This window comes from Mustela erminea, chromosome 1, assembly GCF_009829155.1.
Source record: "Mustela erminea isolate mMusErm1 chromosome 1, mMusErm1.Pri, whole genome shotgun sequence".
Taxonomy (NCBI): domain Eukaryota; kingdom Metazoa; phylum Chordata; class Mammalia; order Carnivora; family Mustelidae; genus Mustela; species Mustela erminea.
Genome location: NC_045614.1, coordinates 101,467,297 through 101,488,660, shown reverse-complemented (window position 1 = coordinate 101,488,660; position 21,364 = coordinate 101,467,297). Strand labels below are relative to the sequence as shown.

At 44.0% G+C, this 21,364-nt stretch overlaps 1 protein-coding gene and 1 long non-coding RNA gene across 5 annotated transcripts in view; one reads left to right on the top strand and one right to left on the bottom strand.

The window, feature by feature from the left end:
- The window catches only part of SLC12A8 (solute carrier family 12 member 8), a 135,011-nt gene extending 125,391 nt beyond the window's left edge, over positions 1-9,620 (top strand). For all 4 annotated transcript variants that reach the window (XM_032335771.1, XM_032335764.1, XM_032335780.1 and 1 more), the window contains 2 exons: positions 5,499-5,559; positions 9,127-9,620. In XM_032335771.1, the coding sequence (XP_032191662.1) occupies positions 5,499-5,559; positions 9,127-9,289 (224 nt within the window). In that variant the 3' untranslated portion in view covers positions 9,290-9,620. The remainder of the gene's footprint in view (positions 1-5,498; positions 5,560-9,126) is intronic.
- A 1,380-nt stretch (positions 9,621-11,000) lies between these two features.
- LOC116586143 lies at positions 11,001-19,822 on the bottom strand. The gene is made up of 3 exons (XR_004283913.1): positions 19,526-19,822; positions 18,348-18,461; positions 11,001-11,194 (listed from the first exon to the last, which is right to left on the bottom strand). It is a non-coding gene; the product is annotated as an uncharacterized LOC116586143 (long non-coding RNA).
- Positions 19,823-21,364: the final 1,542 nt, after the last annotated feature.

The window sequence follows — 21,364 nt, the reverse complement described above, 5'->3', positions numbered from 1 at the left end:
CTGCTCAGCAGGGAGCCTGCTTCCTCCTCTCTCTCTCTACCTGCATCTCTGCCTACTTGTGGTCACTGTCAAATAAATAAATAAAATCTTAAAAAAAAAAAAAAAAGTATACATGAAACACTTACCAGGATAGACCATAGTCTAGTATTTAAAAATGTTTAATAAAATTTTTAAAGTTTTTTTTAAAATTTATTTGAGAGAGTAAGAGTAAGAGAGAACATGAGAGGATGAGAGGAGAGAGGGTCAGAGGGTCCCCTACTGAGCTGGGAGCCCAATGCAGGACTGGATCCCTGAACTCTGGGATCATGACCTGAGCCTAAGGCTGTCACCCCACCACTCAAGTCATCCAGGAGTCCCCATTGTTAAAAGTTTTTAAAAAGATTAAATAAATTTAAAAGCATTCAAACAAATTCAAGAACACAGTATGTTCTTTGACTAAGGGGAAGGTAAGTTAGAAATAAGTAATAGAATGATATCCCAGTTATCAAAATGTTTAGAAACTAAAGAACCTGAAATGACTAAGAACTCTAAATAAACTCAATAAACTAAATAACTGATGGCCCAAAGAAAATATAATAAGTGAAATTACAAAGTATTTTGAACTGAACAAAAATGAAAATGTAACATTTTGAAATTATGGGATGGAGCTAATTCCGTAGTTAGAAGGAAATTTATACACATCGAATGCATATATTAGAAAAGATATACTATATATATTATTATATTATATATTAGAAACCAATATTGCACAGTATGTTAACTACTGAAAATTTTAAAAAAAGAAAAAAGAAATTTCTGAAATCAATGACCCCAATTTCCAACTTAAGAAACTAAGGAAGAGCAAATTAAACCCAAATAAGAATAAAAAAGGAAAAAATAAAGATCAAAATAGAAATCAATAAAAATTTTATATAGAGAGAACGCAATGAGACAAAAATCTGGTTATGCGAGATCAATAAAATTGACACACCTCCAGCTAGACTGATCAATATAAAAGGAGAAAAGGCACAAAACTACCAATATCAGGAATGGGAGAGATGATATTACTAACATCTGCAGGTATTAAAAGTAAAACAAAGAAATATTATAAACAGCTATATGCCAATAAATTTGGCAACTGAGATAAACTGAACAAATTCCTTGAAAGACAGAAATATCAAGGCTCACTCTAGAATATAGGGCTATTTAGGTAGTCTAAATACCTTGTCACTGAAAACCTGCCCACAGGGGCACCTGGGTGACTCCATTGGTTAAGCCTTCAGCCTATGTCACGAGTCCAGGATCCTGGGATTGAGCCCCAGGTCAGGCTCTCTGATCAGTGGGGAGCTGCTTCTCCCTCTCCCTCTGCCTGCCCTTCTGCCTGCTTGAGCGCGTTCTCTCTCTCTCTGTCAAATAAATAAATAAAATCTTTAAAATAAATGATTAAATAAAAATAAATAAAAACCTGCCCACAGAGAAAACTCTAGGCCCAGATGGCTTCACTAATGCAAAGTGCCAGATATTTAAGGAAGGAAGAAAATTAATTCTATAGAAACTCTTTGGAAAGCTCTACACCAATATCCCTCATGAATGTAGATGCAGAAAGTCCTAACAAAATTTTAACAAGTTGAATATAAAGATGTATAAAAAGGATAATACATCATAACAAAATGATGTGCCCAGGATTCAAGGTTGGTTTAACATTCTAAATTAATTAGTGTAAGATTCACAAACTACAAGAGAAAAAAACTACAAACATTTCTGAGAAGAAATTAGAGAGGAAATTAAAGAAATAAATGAACTGTATTTTTGAATTGGAAGATTCAATATTCTTAATGTCAGTTCTCCCCAGATTGTTCTATGGATTCGACACAATCCCAGTCAAAATCTCAGCTACCTTTTGTGGAGCAAATGGCAAGCAGATTCCAAAATATTTACACGGAAATGCAAAAAGCCCTATAGTAGTCCAAACAGCTTTGTACAAGAACAGAGTTGAACTTACATTACCTGATTTCGAGACTGATTATACGCTAAAGCAATTGAGATATCATGGTATTGGCATCAAGATAGACAAATCAGCGGACAAAACAGAAAGTCTATGAAACGGTACCAAGACAATTCAGTGGAAGAAAAGTCTATTTACCATATGATGCTAGAAAAATTGGAAATCCATATTCAAAAAATAAGCTGCAATTGCATATATCGTACACTAGAAAAGTAACTCAAAATAGATGATAGAATTAAACGTAAAACCTAAAGTTATAAAATTTCTAAAATAAAATATAAGAAACTGTGGCTGAATGAGACAGATTTCTTAGATACAACACTCAACGCAGGAAAAGATTTGATAAATTGGACTTCATCAAAATTAAGAACTCTGATCTTCCAAACATACTAGTAAATAAATGCAAAGTTTGGGGCGCCTGGGTGGCTTAGTTGGTTAAGCATCTGCTTTCAGCTCAGGTCATAATCCCAGAGTCCTGGGATCAAGTCCCTTTTGGCTTCTTTTCCCACTCCCCCTCCTTGTGCTTTTTCTCTCTCTGTCAAATAAATAAATAAATAAAATCTTAAAAAAAAAAAAAAAAAAGGAAATGCAAAGGCAAGCCAAAACTGTGGGAAAATATTAGCAATTCACATACCCAATAAAGGACTTGTATCTAGAATACATAAAACTCTCAAAATTCAATAATAAGGAAATGACAACAAAAACAGGCAAAGATTTTAAATGGATCTCATCAAAGAACATTAATGGATGGTAAATAAGCACATGAAAAGATGCACAACATGCATGTTCATTAAGAAATGCAATTAAAATCACAACATACTACTATACACCTATTAATATGACTAAAATTAAAAGTACTGACGATTAAAAAAAAAATACTGACCATGCCACCCGTCATTGAAGATATGGAGTAACTAGAACTATTGTATACTGCTGGTGGGAATGTAAATGATACGATCACTTCGTAAAACAGTGCGGCAGTTTATTAACAAGTTCAACAGGGAGATGGGGTGATGGGTAAAATAGGTGACGGGGATGAAGGAGTAAACTGGCGATGAGCTCCCAGTGATGTAGGGAATTATTGATCACTATAATGTATACCGGGAACTAATATAACACTGTATGTTAGCAATATTAGAATTAAAATTTAATAAATAAATTGATAGATAAATAAATAAGTAAGTAGGTAAGTAAAGTTAAACATACACCTGCTATATGAACTAGCTACAGGGTCCTAGTTATTTACCCAAGCGAAATGAAAGCACATGGCCATAAAAAAAAAATGCACATGAATATTCAGATCAGCTTAATTTGTAAGGAGCCCCATACTGGAAACAATTCAAATGTCCAAGAGGTGACTCTATAAATGAATTGTAGCATAGCCATACAATGGAATATTACTCAGCAATACAAAGGATGAACTTTTTTTTTAAGAATGGGCATTGAGGCTCATGGGTGGCTCAGTTGTTAGGCATCTGCCTTTGGCTCAGGTCATGGTCCTAGGGTCCTGGGGTGCAGTCCCATGTCAGGTTCCTTGCTAAGTGGGGAGGCTGCTTCTTTCCCTCTGCCTTCTTCTCCCTCTGCCTGCCACTCACCCTCTTGGGTTCTCTCTATCTCCCTGAAAAATAAATAAATAAAATCTTAAAAAAAAAAAAAAAAGTATGGACTGTTGATCCATGCAGTGATATGAATGAATCTCAAGATAGAGATGCTGAGTCAAAGAAACCAGACTGAAAGAGTACATAGTATATTTCATGTGTATAATTAATATATTTTATATATAATTTATATATAAACCAGACAAAAAGAATGCATAGTATACTTTTCTGCATATATATAATTACTGAAAATGCAAACTAATCTATAATGACAGCAGATCTGTGGTTGCCTTTGGATGGAGTTCATGGGTGGGGGGATGCATGGGAGGGAGGTCTTATGAAGCAGCTTGAGGAAGCTGTTGGAGGTGATGGATATGTTCATTATCTTGTTTGTGGTGATGGCTTCACAGTACATACATGGGTCAACACTTTCCAAATTTTACACTTTAAATACATGTAGTTTGTTCTAAAAATATACTAATTTGTTTTAATTAGTAAGATTAAACACAGGCACAGAAATGGTAAGATACACACACAGAAAAATGATAGTCACAAAGGAAGAAGTTTATACTGACAGATCCCTAGAAACAGGAGGCAGGGCAACAACTCAGGGCCTAAACGGGAAGGAGCAGGGTTGGTCAAGACCAAGAGAGGAGAACTTGACCCAGAGCCATTACTGGAGTAGGAAGGGATGGGCAAGGCAGGGAGGTAGCTGAACACATTTAGGATTGGATAGTTTGAATAATTTTGGTGGGCTCTGGGGTATAAGAGTGGTCACCAGCTATCCAGTACCTGGCCCTGGGGTGATTCAGGGCAGGGGAGTATTGGCTTGGTGTATGGGAGTTTAACAAAGAAGGTGATTGGCGGTGAGGGCTCCAGATTGGTTGGTTTGTGTATCCCATAATGCTAACGTCCTGATTATATACTGAATACTATCTTATCAACCAGTTTTAAACCAGCCATTTAGATAGACAGACAGATACAAAATTTGGAGAAGCATTTTCTGAAACTACATTTGATTTGATTTCCTGAAGTTTCATCTTATTTATTATATGAGATTATTTTTTAAAAACCCACATTAAAGGAGGGGTGGATTAAAAAAAAAAAAAAAGGTGCTAAGTTCTATATGAGTCAGTGTGTTCTATGTCAGGATACTTGGCCAGTATCACAGTAATCTCACTTCAAGCTTCAGCTCTGACGTGGCTGTATACTGAGCTAAGTGATTCACTTAACACCTATAGAAATGTCCCCGGAGCCAGATCCTATGGGTGTTGTACTGTGAGGTTCCAAGATTAAAAAAACGTCCTTTCTATGCTTAAAGGGTGAATGGTCTAGTAGGGGATTTTATAGCATGTATTTAACATATTATCAATTTGAATCTAACAGAAAAAAAATTATCAGAAAATTTTAGATTCCTAAGACTGAAGTTGGCAGATCCTCTGCTTTTTCCTCTGTAGCACTGTCTTTAGTTTCTTTCTTGGGATTTTGAATTTTAGAAATTTTTGCAAGAAATTTTTGAGCACTATATATGGGAACAAAGTCCTTAGTAGGTTGCTGTCAGAGTCTTACAATAAATGAGGTTTGGTTAAACTGAAAAAGGAAAGAAAGATTTTGTGCTAATTCTGTGTGTGGGTCAGAGTTTCACTATTAAAACTGGGCTTCTGGGGGCGCCTGGGTGGCTCAGTGGGTTAAAGCCTCTGCCCTTGGCTCAGGTCATGATCCCATCGTCCTGGGATCGAGCTCTGCATCGGGCTCTCTGCTCATTATGGAGCCTGCTTCTCCACCTCTCTCTGCCTGCCTCTCTGCCTACTTGTGATTGCTGTCTGTCAAATAAAAAGCAAAACCACAACAACAAAAAAACTGGGCTTCTGGATGTAGAGCCTTTATTAATACTTATGTATATGTTTTCCCTACAGGATCAGCTTCCAGCTTCAGCTTCTTCAGGTGGATGAAGTCCCTTGTGACCATCTCCTGCAGGTCTGTGCTAATAGGAGGTACTTGGGGTGTCCCGTCCCTGGCTAGGTTTAAGTGAAACATGTGTGGGAACCTGACATCTGACAACCTCAATGATGCTCAGACTCTGTTCTTCCTTGCCTTCCGCTACCCAGCCACCCCAGCCTCCCCCCGCCCAACCTCCCCACCCCCCACCCCCGTCTCAGCTCAGCAGAAGCTTCCTGTGGCTCAAGTCTTGCCTTCATACCCTCAGGAATCATGAACAGAAGGTTTATCTAGAATCAGATTGCTGTGTGCTGAGTCAGCAAGTTCCCAGTCTAAGACATACCAGTTTCAATACACTATCATACACAAGATTAAGGCCTCAAGGCCACCCCTTCTGCCATCTCAAATCAGGGGCGGTTGATGTGATTGTACTGGAGAACAAGCAGAGATCAAGTACAGAAACATAGCAAAGATTCTAGAGGGTTTCTGTGGCCCCTCCATGTTCAAATACACAGGGAAAGGGAGAAGCAGGAGGAGGCTTCATGGAGAAGGTACGATTTCAGGAGTGCCCTCATCTCTTTCCTGTTCCCCCTCCACCCTTCCGGTACAATGCTTCCTCAACTTTGAAGGCCTCAGGACTCTGGAAAATCACTTCCCTCCCCTTTTGATACCAGTGAGGAGCCAGAGCTGCGGGCTGGGAAAATCCAGGCAGGACCCTGGTTTCATTTTGTTGGTTTGTTTCTGAAACTAGAGATGTCTGGGTTGCCCTTACCGATATTGCCACCTTCTGTGCCCTGATGTTGCTAATGGATGAGCAGAGCCTTTCCCATTGATCCCACATGTAAATTCAGAATCCTTTTTTTTTTCTTTCCGTTTTTTAAAAATTTTGGTAAAACAGACATGTCATAGACCTTATCATCTTAAACGATTTTTTTTTAAGTAGGCTTCATGCTGGGCTTGAACTCACAACCCTGAGATCAAGACCTGAGCTGAAATCAAGAGTCAGATGCTTACCTGAGGCACCCAGTGCCCCCCATCTTAACCATCTTTATGTGTATGATTCAGTGGCATTAAGTTCATTCACACCATTGTGCAGCCATCACCACCATCCATCTCCAGAACTCTCCATCTTGCAAAACAGAAAGTCTATGCTGACTAAACAGTAACTCCCCATTCCTCCCTCCTAAGAATCCTTTTAAAGGCAACCTTTGTAAGCCCTCTAGTTCAAGTCGACAGAAGAAAGGAAATGTTGGTGCTAGAGCCTAGGATGATGAACCAAAAGGAGCAGGGCTCTGGGAACCACCAGGGAGAGGACTGGGAGGAGCTGGTGTGTGGGGGGAGCCCCTGTCCTCTGCCAGGAAGATGGCTGTTGTCCTTTGTGCAGTGATAGGAGGTGGCGGGTTGCCCCTCCCCCCACCACTGGCCTTTCTTCCAGTCTGGAGCACCAGGTTGAGTAACTTGATCTCTTTCCCCTACCGCCTCGTCCTGACAGAAAGTAGAGGCTGAGTGAACACAGGTTCTGTGTAGAAGCTGCCTGCAGAATTGAGCTGCAAGAGGTGTGTGATTGAGAGAACTTGGCCTTATCTGATTCACAGGAATATTTTTAGGCATATTTCTGGTTTTAAAGCCTATAAGTAACCCTGGGAGGTCACTCCTCCTTAAGTTGCACTTGAATTCCAGGAATTTCACCTCTGAGGTCACTGTAGTACTACTTAGGAAAAAACAATGTCTTCAGAGGAGATTATTCTTAGAGAAGGATAGTGCGTTGGTTGGAAGGGAAACCAGTACACACTGTTCATAGCTCTGTGGGCTTCTGAAGTGGGTGGTGAAGGTCTCCACTCCGTCTCAACACCACGTTTGCTGCCTCACGTGGCTCCTGGGTGAGGTCCTGTGGTGCTCATCCAAGAGGGTGAAAGAACCAAGAAAGGATGATTCGCTTAAAGGTAGAAATGGCTGTTTGGTAGTTTTGAAGGGTTTGTTTCCTCCTCTCCCAACTATAGTCCCAGATGCTTTTCAAAACCAAAGAATAATATTATAGAATGTGTTTGGGCAAAGGAACTTGGCTATGTGCTTCCATTACACATACAATTCCCAGAATTATGTGAAATGAAGCCTGACCTTGAGAAGGTTTTCTTTTCAGAAGTCCTAGCAATTGCCCAGGTGAGAATTCTCAGGCTATTCTAGTCTAAAAGGGAAACATAGTGTTTCCCTGAACTCAGAAGAATACAATAGTTTCACCTTAGGGGGAAAAAAAAGCCATTAACAAAAATAATTGATTGGCAAAAACACCTGTATGTTGACTGAATGTTACCTCTTGACCTTACATCTTGCAGATTCGACCTTTACAGAAGTTCTCTCATTTCTCAGAAAAATCTCCCTCTATCTAATTTAGGGATGTTCTCAGCAAGTGGCTTCAAGCCTTAGTCCTGTGATCTAAACTTCTATAACAGCACATTTTGCCAGAAGCAACTAGAGCTTCCTACTGAGGTTCCACAAGTTTAGAATATTAGATTGCTACCTTTTTAAGATAATTGTCAAATATATTCTTTAAAGAACTGAACATTAGTACTTACAGAGTGGATGATTCTTTCTGAGTAAAATTTTGAGGAGGCAATCCATGCCTCAGGTAGGATTTCTCGGGCGCCTGGCTGGCTCAGTGGGTTAAGCTTCAGCCTTCGGCTCAGGTCATGATCTTAGGTCCCCGCATCGGGCTCTCTGCTCAGCGGGGAGCCTGCTTCCCCCTCTCTCTCTGCCTGCCTCTCTGCCTACTTGTGATCTCTCTCTCTGTTAAATAAATAAATAAAATCTTTGGGAAAGAAAGAAAAAAAAGGGACCTACCACAGACTGAGGAAACTGAAGGGGACCAGGAAAGATGAGAAAAGAAGGCAGGGGAGGTGATTGAAGAGCTGGCCTGGGGTGATGAGGCTGATGAGTGGCAGGGAGGTGACTCTCTTTCCTTACTGCATTCTGCCTGTAGCACTTTCCTCTTGTCTACCAGACATTTTTCTTTACGGTTTATTCTAACTTCAACTGTATGGAGACACTTCAGTGACCATGGAATCCACATCAGGATATACTTTTTGTCTTCAGGCCAATTTAGTGTCAAAAGCCTTTGCAGCTCCCCTCCTAGCAGTTTCCTCTGTAAACCTCAGCCCTGGAAATCATTCTTCGTTCAAGGTTCTTTCCAAAGAACCAAAGAGAAAGCATCTCTTTCTGCTCTTCTCAGTTTTCCAGCCTCTCCGTTCCATTATTTCATTTGACAGGAAAGCGAAGAAAAGCCATAGAACCCCAACATGACACCGTGTGGAAGGTTATCTTGTGGGTTGTTTCCCATTGGGTGGGTACATTTTCTTATGTTTCCACTAAAGAGAGGTAAATATCAATCTCCTTATTTTATTTCATCCTTATTTTTTATAGTTTGGGTTCATAAACTATTACACAAGTAGTATTCGCAGTTATCTTATTTAAATGCATGTTAAATAAATACAAAATAATAAGCACAACGCCCCTCATGCGAAGCACTGTTCTCTCCCAGAGCAGACCCAGCTCCACTGATTAGCGCTCTGTCTTTGGTTCTGACCGCCTCTGTGTTTCCTCTCACCAAAGGAGCTTGAGATCGCCCCAAGAGCAGATAATTTTGGCGCCGTCCCTGGCTAGGGTTGACATGGAGATGACTCAGCTCACCCAGGAGAACGCGGACTTCGCCACTCGGGACCGCTACCACCAGTCCTCCCTTGTGAGTCGGGAACAGCTGCTGTCTCAGTACTGAGGGACTGAGTACTCATTAGCAGGCAGCCCGAGGACCGTCCTGCCTTGGAGCTGGCCAGGGCACAATGGATCCAGATCCCAGAGCCTTCATGATGCTGGTTCTCCTCAGTAAGAATCTCAGAGATGTTCTCCCCCTGCTGGTTTGGACGATGGAAATCTGCAGTCTGGTCTGGAGCACCCATCTCCTCTGGGGAACCACCTGAAAGCCTGTGGCCTCCGCAACATGCACTCAGTTTGGAGAGCCCCACACAGACGTCAAGACGTGCAGGTGCGGAGAATCACACCAGGTTGCTTGCTCTGGAGGCCACAATAAATGACTATTTTAAATTTTATTGTATTATTTATTTTTTGAATAAATAATACACTCACATGGTTCTAAAACCCAAAGGATAATCCTATATCATAATGTGCAAGCTTCCCCTCCCATCCTTGTTCCTCCTAAGTTCATCCCCTGCCCCAGAGGCAACCACTGTTCTTAGATATACTTCCAGCATTTCTTTATGAATATACAAGTAAAGAGGAATGTGGATTCCTATTACTCCCTTTCTATCCACAAAACATAGTATATTATACATGTGTTCTGCACCTTGCTTTTCCCCTTGGAGACATTTCCATACCAATACCTATACAGTTTCCTCATTATTTTCCATTGTATCAAAGTGGTATAATTTATTTCATCAGTTCCACAATGATGACATTTGGATCATTTCCCATGTTTCTCTATTACAATCAGTTCTGCAGTGAATAATCTTGTGCATACGTACAAGCATAGAGTCTATCCGTAGGATAAATTCCCAGAAGTGGAATTGCAAGATCAAAGGGCACATGCGTTTGCAAGCTATTATTGTTTAGGGAAAGTCTTTTTAATTAAAAAGTTAAATTACCGAAACAAGATGGGATTGGGAGGGAGACAAACCATAAGTGATTCTTAATCTCACAAAACAAACTGAGGGTTGCTGGGGGGAGGGGGTTTGGGAGAGGGGGGTGGATTATGGACATTGGGGAGGGTATGTGCTTTGGTGAGTGCTATGAAGTGTGTAAACCTGGTGATTCACAGACCTGTACCCCTGGGGATAAAAATATATGTTTATAAAAAATAAAAAATTAAAAAAAAAAAAGTTAAATTACCGTGAGATACGTAATGGTGACTCATGTTCTCAGAAGCTTTTGTGGGCCTCAGCTCTGTGGACACCTTTGCAGTTGTTTCATAGTAGGAGCGAGCGAAGGGACAAGAGTGTTTTGGTTCCTTGATGAGCTCATGGTGGCATTCATCACAAGCAAGCCGTCCTGGGGGCAAGGGCAGCAGCTTCCCCCTGGTGAGTTCAGCACCTAGCTCAGGGGTGGGAGTTTTCCTGCTGAGCCACAGGGAAGTACCCCTGAGTCCATCATGACCCCTTTCTTCTGTAGTAGACGCTCTTAAGCCGGTGTATAGAGACTTGCTCAAGTCTGGGAGGCTTGTTAAAAGTACAAATTTCTGTACCTCATCCATAGGTTTTGTTTGTTTGTTTTTGTTTTGTTTTGTTGTTTTTTTCAGTAGGTTTGGGGCAGAGTCCTGGACTTGAATTTTTTTTTTTTAAGATTTTATATATTTATTTGAGAGAGAGTGCAAGCAAGAGAGAGCATGAGGCAGGGACAGGGAGAGGGGGAAGCAGGCTCCCTGTTCAGCAGGGATTGATGCTCTCAATCCCAGGACCCTGAGATCATGACCTGAGCCAAAGGCAGACACTTACCTGACTGACCCACTGCAGGTGGCCTTGGACTTCACATTTTTAATGAGTGCTTCAGCAATTCCACACAAGCCATCCTCAGGCCTCATGCTGGAGAGTGCTGGTCTGCTGGATGGAAGAGCTTAAAGCCAGTGCAAGGGTAAGGTCATGACGAGAGGACAGTTGGATCTCATTCTCTCCTGGAAAATGAGGCCAAGTTTACAATTACTGCCTATGCACCATTTGAGTCAAACATCAGACTTCCAAACATTATAACAAACAACTTCAACCAACTCAGTAGGCATGTGGGAAATAGTAGCAACATAAAGTAACTGTATTCATGAGGGCCAGGGTTGGTGATCTCTGAAGACCCTTTTCAAGAAGAAACTGCTCTGAGTTTCTGAAATGTATCCTCACAGTTCTGGAGGCCAGACATCCAAAATCAGTGTCACAGCAGCACTGTGCTCCCTCCAGGGGCTCTGACCACTGGGGAGAATTCTCTCCTTGCCTTCTCCATCTTCTGGTGGCTGTGGGCAGTCTTTGCCCTGTGGTCACATCACTCCCATCTTCATGGCCAGCACCTTCAAGTCTCTCTGCTCCATGGTCACACCCCCTCTCCTATGGGTATGTGATGTCAGCCTCTGCCTCACTCATAAGAATGCGTGTGATGGCCTTTAGGATCCACACACACCATCCAGGATACCCATCCCAAGAGCCTTAAGGATTGGGATGTGGCTATCGTTTGGGGTACCACTTTTCAGCCTACCAGAGAAGGCTCTAATGATACGGCATTTAGTTCTTTTGAATTTTGCGTAGCAGGCTGAAAAAAAGTAACCCCTCCAAAAACGAGGGTACTGAGTTTGAAAACCATCTACAGCAGAAGATTCAAGTATCCAGATAAGAACTTTGCCAATATGATTAATGTCACAGAAAAGAGTAAGAGGAGAGTGGGGTGAAGAATTCTGGCATTCCACTCAGTGTTGGGGACACCTAAACAAACAGTTCACAGTCTAGCACGGGATATAGATACTGAATACACTGAATCTTCTAAATATGTCCAAAAAATCTTGTGCTTAACCAAATGATATTGCTTAAATAATAATAGTAACCAGTACAGTGGTCCTCAGATCTTAGGCTGTGCTACCAAGTTCAGTAGCACATAAGCTTCTGCTTTCCTGAGGGTACAGCCAGGGAAGCAGGAGCAAGAGAAAATGGGAGTGATGCAGGGAGGGAGACTTGGCATTGACTTAGTAACCACTTAGTATCAGGGGCAGCTGAATGCTTCATCTCAAAGGACCCTTCTGAGAGCCCGTAGAGACACCTGCATCTCAAGACCTTCTTGCAGAGGAAGGAAAGGATGATAATTCATCCACTGGTTTTTGTTTCCCATGGTTAAAGGTTAGCTATGAGACATAACCCAGCCCGACTCCTGCCCACATTTGTGGTTGGCACTCTGGGAGGACCTACCAAGTTCTGCAGCAAGCAGCAAATATGTGTACGTGAAACTGACTGGAGCCCAGCAGGGGTGGCTGAGAGGGAACAGGTGACCTTGGCCCCAGAGACAGGTGTGACAGAAGAGATCTGGGTGACACTTAAGAGATGTATACAACTTGTGTAGGGACAAAGTTCAGTAGCAATACAGTTGTCAGAAAAATGGGACGTAGATGTCACTGGATCATTCTGACAGAATTTACTCACCTAAAGGATATTTAAAACTGTCAGCACAGCCAGGATATATCGCAGTGAGACTAGGAATGTTTTCTAAAACAGAGGGAAAGTTTCTGGCCTAAAGATTTTACTGAGGGGTACACAGTTGTAGGTAAGAATGTGTGAATGAGTGAGGGTCATATCAGACCTTCTAGAAGCATGAATGTCTCCCTTCAGGCCATATGGTCTATTGATCAATCTATCCAATGAACTGTCTTTCCCCCATCCACCTATCTACCTACCCCCTCACCTGTTGATCTAGACAATTATCCGTCCACCCACCCACCCACTGACCTACCCATCCATGGCTGGAGCAGCTGTATACATGGCCAAGACCACCTCACCTGAGCCAGATACACCTCACCAATCTCAGAGCTGTTGTTCCAACAGAAATGAACTCAGCCCCCACCCTCAAACTTTCAGGGTGAAATCAGACCAATTCTAGAGCCGCCTCGAGTTCAGGGCTGGGAACCAGAATAGGAGTCATTTCTCAGAAGTCTCTGGGAGTCATGCTAACAAGTCCTCTGACTTACACAATAGAGTATATCCTGCACAAACGTTATAAATCAACGTGGAAGTTTGAGGTTCAAGATTCCTTCTTCCTTCCTCTTCCCCCGCCCCAGGTTTCTGACTGAGGGAGTATATCTAAGGATGGGAAATAATGTGCCAATTTATGTATTAAACCTGGACAAGGGTGTAGGAGCTATAGTGGGGAAGGCAGCTGAGGTTACAAGGTCAGCGTTTGGGGTAATTCAAGGTGTCAGAAACCTAGGAGTGAGGCAGTGGGAGGCAAGAGAATTATGCAAGGACCAGGTCCTGAAGGGGTTTGCAGCCCACTCTGTGTGCTGTGAGAATGGAAGGCTGAGAAATGATCATAAAAATCCATCTCAACATTTTATGGGGCTTTATCAGAAGAACCTTGTGAGAATTAAGTGAGCACGATCCAGGAACCACACAACTCTACGCCACCCCTGACACATCTTGCTGTTCTGCCCTTCCACACTGGAGACGGGGCGAGTGGGGTCCCCCACCCCTGAGGTCAGAGCCAGTGAGGGGAGGGGCCGTGGATGCTGCCATGAACTCTGCGGGCGCAGAGTTTTGAACCCGCTGCTTGAGGCCCCGGTAGCGGGTGGGTGTGGGCGGTCAGGGTGGGAGGGGGCAGGGTTTAGAACAGAAGGAACAGAGCGCTCTTCCCGCGCTGCTGTAGCAAGGACCGCAGATTCCGTGGCTTAGAACAGCTCACATGTATCTCTTCGTAAACTCAGGAGGCTGGCCGCCAGGGTTCTCACTGGGGTAAACGCAGCGCATCGGCAGGGCTGTGTTCCTTCCGGAGGATCAAGAGGAGACGATTTCCTGCTTCTTCCAGCTTCTAGAGGCCGCCGGCAGGCCTGGGTGCTGGGCCCGTCCATCTTCAAGCCCGCAGTCCGCCATCGCCTGCACTTTGGCGTCTGCTTCTGTCACCGCGCCTTCTCCAACTCTGCTGTTTCCTTCCCCCGCTTCTGAGGACCCGTGTGGGATGACTTTGGGCCCCTTGGATGATGCCGCGTGTTCTCCCCGTCTCCAGATCCTTAGCCGAAATCCATCTACAAAAACTCCTTTGGCCACGTAAGAAACTAGTCAAAAGTTCTGGACCATCCGTGGGGGCCGGGGAGGCTGGGGAGGTGCGCAGGGGGACAGCCGAGGCTCGGCGACAGAGCCTGCAGCATCCCGCCGCCCGACTCACTGCGAGTCACCTCACGCGTGCTGAGGAGATGTGGAGGGAGGAAGACATCCAGAGTTCTTCTTGAGGAAGCTTTTTTTTTTTTTTTTTAAATAAACATATAATTTATTATTAGCCCCAGGGGTACAGGTCTGTGAATCGCCAGGTTTACACACTTCACAGCACTCACCATAGCACATACCCTCCCCTATGTCCATAATGCAACCACCCTCTCCCTAACCTCCTCCCGCCCTCAGTTTGTTTTGTGACATTAAGAGTCTCTTATGGTTGGGGCGCCTGGGTGGATCAGTGGCTTAAGGCCTCTGCCTTCGGCTCAGGTCATAATCTCAGGGTCCTGGGATCCAGCACCTCATGGGAGGGGGGTGTCTCTGCTCAGCGGGGAGCCTGCTTCCGCCTCTCTGCCCGCTTGTGATCTCTGTCTGTCAAATAAATAAATTAAAAAAAAAAAAAAGAAAAGAGTCTCTTGTGGTTTGTCTCCCTCCTGGTCCCATCTTGTTTCATTTATTCTTTTCCGACCCCCCAAACCCTCCACATTGCATCTCCACTTCCTCATATCAGGGAGATCATATGAAATTGTCTTTCTCCAATTGACTTACTTTGCTAAGAATAATACCCTCTAGTTCCATCAACGTTGTCGCAGATGGCAAGATTTCATTTCTTTTGATGGCTGCATAGTATTCCGTTGTGTATATATACCACATCTTCTTTATCCATTCATCTGTTGATGGACATCTAGGTTCTTTCCATAGTTTGGCTGTTGTGGACATTGCTGCTATAAACATTCGAGTGCACGTGCTCCTTCAGATCACTACGTTTGTATCTTTAGGGTAAATACCCCGTAGTGCAAATGCTGGGTTGTAGGGTAGCTCTATTTTCAACTTTTTGAGGAACCTCCATGCTGTTTTCCAGAATGGTCACACCAGCTTGCATTCTTGGGGAAGCTTTTGAACCAGGTTGGGCAGAGGACATGGAAAGCTTGTGAACCAACAGAATAAGGTTCGAAGACAGATGAGACAGAAGGAGCAAAGCAAGAGAAGGCAGGTCTCACCTCCAACCCCACTACGCTTCTTCCTTCCTTTGCCTTTTAAGTGGACTCACCTGGAAGGAGTTTGGTGCAGTTGCAAATTTGTGGGATTCGGGGAGGCCCACCTTGGTGCGAATCCTGGCTGTACCCCTTGCTGTGCTCCTGGGCAGGCAGCCCATCGGGGCTGGTGCTCTTTCTCTGTTGCCTAGTCTGATGGGCTGGGAGTGAGTGGAGGACAGATAGCAATCGGCTCCTCACTGCCATTCCCTGAGGTGAGGGTGGCCACAGCTTCCTTCTAAAAGAGGCAGAAGCAGTTCTATACAGGGGAGTCTGTAATGGAGAGCCTGGGGTTTTGTTTTTTTGGTTTTTTTTTGTTTTGTTTTTTTCCCTAAAGAAGCTGGACTCACCAAATGTGAAACCTCGTTTACAATAGGGGCCACGTGGTCCACATCAGGTTCACTTTGGGAAGCCTGGACGGTGAGTGACATTTCAAAGGATTAGCAGCTGCATCCCAGCAGCAGCAAACAGGCTCAATGAACGCTGATCTTTGCAATGTGACATGCAGCCTATGTGGTAAGGGGCTGAATGGAGATGGGAGAAAACAGTCCTGATTTCATATATGAACCACAAACTGAAAGTCACAAGGACAGATGCTCCAAATGGCCGTGTCAGTTTCGAATTGGGCTGCTTGTCAGATGGGGTATTCTGTGTAACTCTGTGTGTATTAGTTGGGCTCGATTTGCTGCTGTAACAAGCAGCCCCCAAATTGCATTGACCTGACACTTCAGAGATTTATTTCTGGCTCATGTTCCAGTCTGATGCCAATCCGAAGGGGGTGGGAGCACTCTTCCCCATCATTCAGGGACCTAGCCTCCTTCTGTTTAGTAGCTGAGCATTGTCTAGGCAGGCAGAGTCTTCCCCTTGAATTCTCAACATCCAGCTGGCAGGAGGAAGAAAGGGACCTGGGAAAGGGGCCCTAGAAGTTTTAGGGCCCAGGGATAAATGAGCTCATGTCACTTCCTCTTGTTTTCTATTGGCCAGCACTAAACATACAGACAGTCTAAATGAAAGACTGCTGGGAAAAACAGAATAGCTGTGGGTTCAGGAAGAAGAGGAACCAGGTTTGGTGGGCTCTGGTCCACTCTCTGCAACTCCCTACCACTGTACTGGGTACAGGAACAGCTGTGATGAGTTTCTTATTGATGGCAAATGAGTGCTGTCTCCTGATCTGTTTGTGCTGGTTTCTCACACTTAAGCCAATGATTCTGTCATTCCTTAAACTGTGTGTAGAATTCCATTTTCAGTGTCCTCTTCGAAGCCCTTGAATACTCTAATGAATGGCAAGCCTTTGTCCCCTGAGGGTTCATTTGGGTTTCTGGAAGCATCTAAAATCACTAAGAACCCGATCTGGGAATAAGGGGAGCAGTTAAGCTACATTTTCTTCTTTGGGTCAAAAATGAAGTGTGACCACAAAGTCAACTGCCTCTTGAGGCCATTTCCAAATTGGGATCCCAACATAACAGATTTTGAGAACTGACAAGACCTCTCCAAGTGCTGACCTGATAGCATTTACTTAGATAAATTGTGTGGGTGTGTGTACACATGTGCGTGAGTGTGCATGCATGTGTGTGTGGTGAGGGACGGTGGCTATGCTTCATACACTGTCTTCTATTCATGATCTGTGTTGGTCTTTTTTGCCTGACCAGATTGAAAGGCCTTCAGGAATACAGGCGTATCTTCACTTACAAATCATCCCAATTTGGGGTTTTAAATATTTTTCCTCTGCTCTGTCAACCTATGCAACCTATCATGGATTTGTTCAGTCACTCGCTTAGTAAGTGTTTATTGAATGTCTGTGTGTGCAAAGCCCTTAAAAAAAAAATCAGACACTGTGAAACCAGATGACAGCCGTTGCTTCTGCAGCTCAGTCCATAGGTGCTAGAAGAAGAATGGTCTGGGATGAAGAAGCAGGAATTGGGCACACTTCTAGGATGGCCAGGAAGGGAGGAACTGGGCTTGGAACAGACTACACTTGGATGTTTCAACCACAGTGCTCTGGGAAGAGTAATTACCGGCAAGATTTTTATTAGACTGAAGAGACTAGATTAGCTCTTCTCTGGACTCATGTTTTATTTTTCAGGTTAAACTCCATGCCCTAGAAAATCTTCATGTCTGTTTTAGAATTAGTCATGTTACCCCAAGACACCAGACCTGAGCTTACCTTTTCTTTATGAGCAGTAGGAAGAAGCATAAGACACAGGGGTGGGCCATGTTCTATGGCTGCAGTTCCAGGAACGAATTTGGGGAGTCCATTGTGCCATCATACAGCTGCATTCAGGGGTCAGGGGGTAAAGCCTCATTTCTGAAAGCGTGGTTCTCAGCTCACGAATATAAGAAATCACCTGGGATTTTTTTTGCCAAATGCAGATTCCCTGGCCCTTCCCAGACCTCCTAAATCAGCCAAGGAACATACATTTTTAAGCAACCTCCCCTCCCACCTCCAGGTGGGGCTCGAAAGTTTGAGCAGCCCAGGTGGAAAGGCTTTGGGCTAACGTGAATCTAGGACTAGCTGTCTTTAGCTCTAGGCTGTGTGGTGGGCAGTAGCCCTCCCAGGCCAGGGCTTCATGTGATGTCTGCTGGGGAGGTGTGCTGGTCCATGCTGGGGTCCCATAAACCACACTGTGGGGAGCCCCTTCCCCATGGGCTGCACTGATTAGCCAGAGACAAAACACCTCAGAATCTTGTCCCACTAGGAACAGTGGAGTTGGGTTACATCGCCTCGTGTGCACACGTCCGCGCACAGGGCTGTGTGTGTGTTTGCAGCTGTGGGTTGGTTTCTCTCTAGAATTGGATATACACACTTTGTTGTCGTTACCGTTAGTAGGTACAATCCTCCCCTTACCTTCCACCTCTGCCCTCACATCCTCCCTTCCTTCCAGTCCCATCTCTCAGGATGCTAGAGCTCTGCGGTCATGGTGTTCATCTGCAGCTGGGGTCCCACAATTCATGGTCAATCCTTAAAAATTAAATAAGATAATCTTTCCTGAGCTGGGCACTCATTTATTATTCATTATTCATTATTATTATATGTCTATTCATACAGACACCCATATTCATTGTCACGTATGATACTCTGAACAGCCCAGTGAGGTAGGCACTATTTTCCCCATTTTACAAAGGAAGAAACTGAGGCTCAGGAAAGTATTCTACTCAAGATCCCATAGCTAGGCAGTAGCCGGTCTGGATTTGAACTCAGATCATCCCTCGGTCACTGTCCACAGTCCCCGTGGAGGACAGTCCAGATCCGATCTCTCTGGAAGCTGCCAGCTGCTCACCCTTTTCTTCTAGAGCAGGCAGCACTGGCAGACCGTAGCCCCATGAGTCAAATCGAGGCCAGAGCTTGTTGTTTTTAACTGAGGTGAAATTCATGTAAAATGAAATTAACCATTTTAACCACCACCTGTTTTTAAATAAAGTTTTATTTAGCTTTAAATAAAAGTTATGTGACCCCCTGGGCAAAGCCGTGCCCAGGGGGTCACATATTGTCTACGGCTGTTTTTGCACTATAGTCGCGGAGTTGAGCACCTGTGGCAGACACCATGTGTCCCACAAAGCCTCAAATACTGACCATCCGGCCCTTTCAGAAAAAGTTTCCCAGCCCCTGCTTTTGAGAGTTTTGACCTGGATCCAAGCCCTTGGGAATGAGTTCTCTCAGACATCTGTCTCTCCATGAAGAAGTGCCCTTCCTTCCTAAAGGTCAACTCTCCCTCTCTGTTGTAAGCCATCCTTCTGTACCTCACGGACCTAGCTCCTTTTCTTCCTTATTCCTCTTGTTTCCACCACCCACAGGTCAGCCCTGGCTAATACACACCTGTGTCTGGTCTGTGGCGGGCCACACCCTTTTGCTTTTGAGCCAAATAACTGGTATAGATGCTTACACCTGGACATCTCACCTTCTCTCCCCGTACTTTCCCTCTTTGCCTTCCACCGTCCAGCTCCCGGCTTCTGCCCTTCGGTTGGCCTTTTAAACATATCTCTGTGTGGATGTCTCAGAGTTCCAGGAAATTCATATAATCTTACCTGATATCCCATCTGTCCTAAGGCCATGTTCTCCAGTTATTCTGCTGTCTCAGATTAGTTTGTTTCTCTCTCTCTCTTTCTCCGTACATCTGTTCTGTTACCAAACCTGCTACCTTCTTGGGTTGCTCTCTTCTTCATTCCCACCATTAATTCTTTGGTCCAGCCTTACGTCACTCTGGATCACTACAGAAGCTCCGAACTGGTGTCCCTCCTTCCCCCTTCTCTGTTCGGTTTTCAAATACCGGGAGCTCATGTGGAATCAGATGCTTGGTGTTTGCCTCCACCATTCTTTCCAAAGTCCTCCTCCACACTCCCTGTGTCATACTGAACATGGGGTCTCTGTGGCGCTCAGCACCTGTCATACTCCTTCTTCCACTTAGAACATTCTCTTCTGTTTGCTTTGCTTGGCAAACTCCCTCAGGAAAGAATTCTGATGTCACCTCTCTAAGAAAGCGTTCTCCAGCAAATCCTCAATGTTCTTAGAGGACTTGCTTCAGACTTTTGTAAAATGGCATGTTATACTTATTTGTGGATCTGTATTTTCTTCTAATCTGCTGGCTAGAAAAGGGCAGGAACCATACAGATTGTCCTGTGTACAGATATATGGATATCTGTGTACCCAGAGCCTGGTATGGTGCCTGCTGGTACCGTAGGTGCTCAATAAATACTTCTCAAGACTTTTTTTTTTTTTTTTAAGTGAGAGCAAATTTACTGAAGCTCTAGAGAGAGCAGATACAGATGAAGGGACTGAGAAACTCAGAAAGGAAAAGAGCAGGAGTGTTGTCTTTATTTGGGGCCTGGGGATTTTTTAAGGATGGTGCTGTGGTGTATGTATCCTCTCAGGCATCCAGGAACCGGGGAGAATGAAGATGAGACCCAGGTGTTATTCCTTGGAGCCAGGGTGTCTTGGTGTAGAAATGTCTACCACTGGTAGTGCCTAATTACCATTTCTGGTGCTCCTGATTCCTGTGTGTATTATGGAGTTCCATCTCACACTTTTTTTACTAGAGGACTTCTTTTTAAGATTTTTGTAGTTCTGTTATTTTGGTGATGAATTATTTCAGCTTTTCAATGTCACAGAAAGTTTGGGGTTGTTTTGTTGTTTTGTTTTGGGTTTTTTTGCATTTTTTTTTGCATTTTGTTATGCATTTATATAACAAAATGCATTTTGTTATGCATTTTTTTATTATGTTATGTTAGTGACCATACAGTACATCATTAGTTTCTGATGTAGTGTCCCATGATTCATTGTTTGCGTATAACACCCAGTGCTCCATGCAATCCGTGAGCTCCTTAATGCCCATGACCGGGCGAACCCATCCCCTCATCCCCCTCCCTTTTAAAACCCTCAGTTTGTTTCCTGGAGTCCACAGTCTCTCACGGTTTGTCTCCCCCTCCAATTAACCAGCCCCCCCCTTCTTAAGGAGGTTCCATGCCCACTGTGGAGCCCAACTCGGGGCTTGAACTCCCGACCCGAAGATCAAGACCTGAGCTGAGAACAAGAGTCACATACTTAACTGACTGAGCCACTCACGTGGCCCAGAAATCTGTACTTTTAAAGATGCTTTGTTGAGCCACCATTTTGATCATATCCCTCTACTGCAGAAAGCTTCCACTCAGTCTCTGTGTCCTGCTACATGAAGTTGAACGCAGTGGTTCTTTACCCCAATGCACATTAGAATCACCTGGGAGCTTCTGGAGACTCCTAATGTCCCGGCCCTACCGAGAGACTGATTAGGTACGTGGGTTCTTGGGACCGCCATTTCGTAAAAGCTCCCCTGTCAATTCTCCTATCCAGCCAGGTTTGAGAACCACCGGCCTGATGCCTAGCTTTCAAGA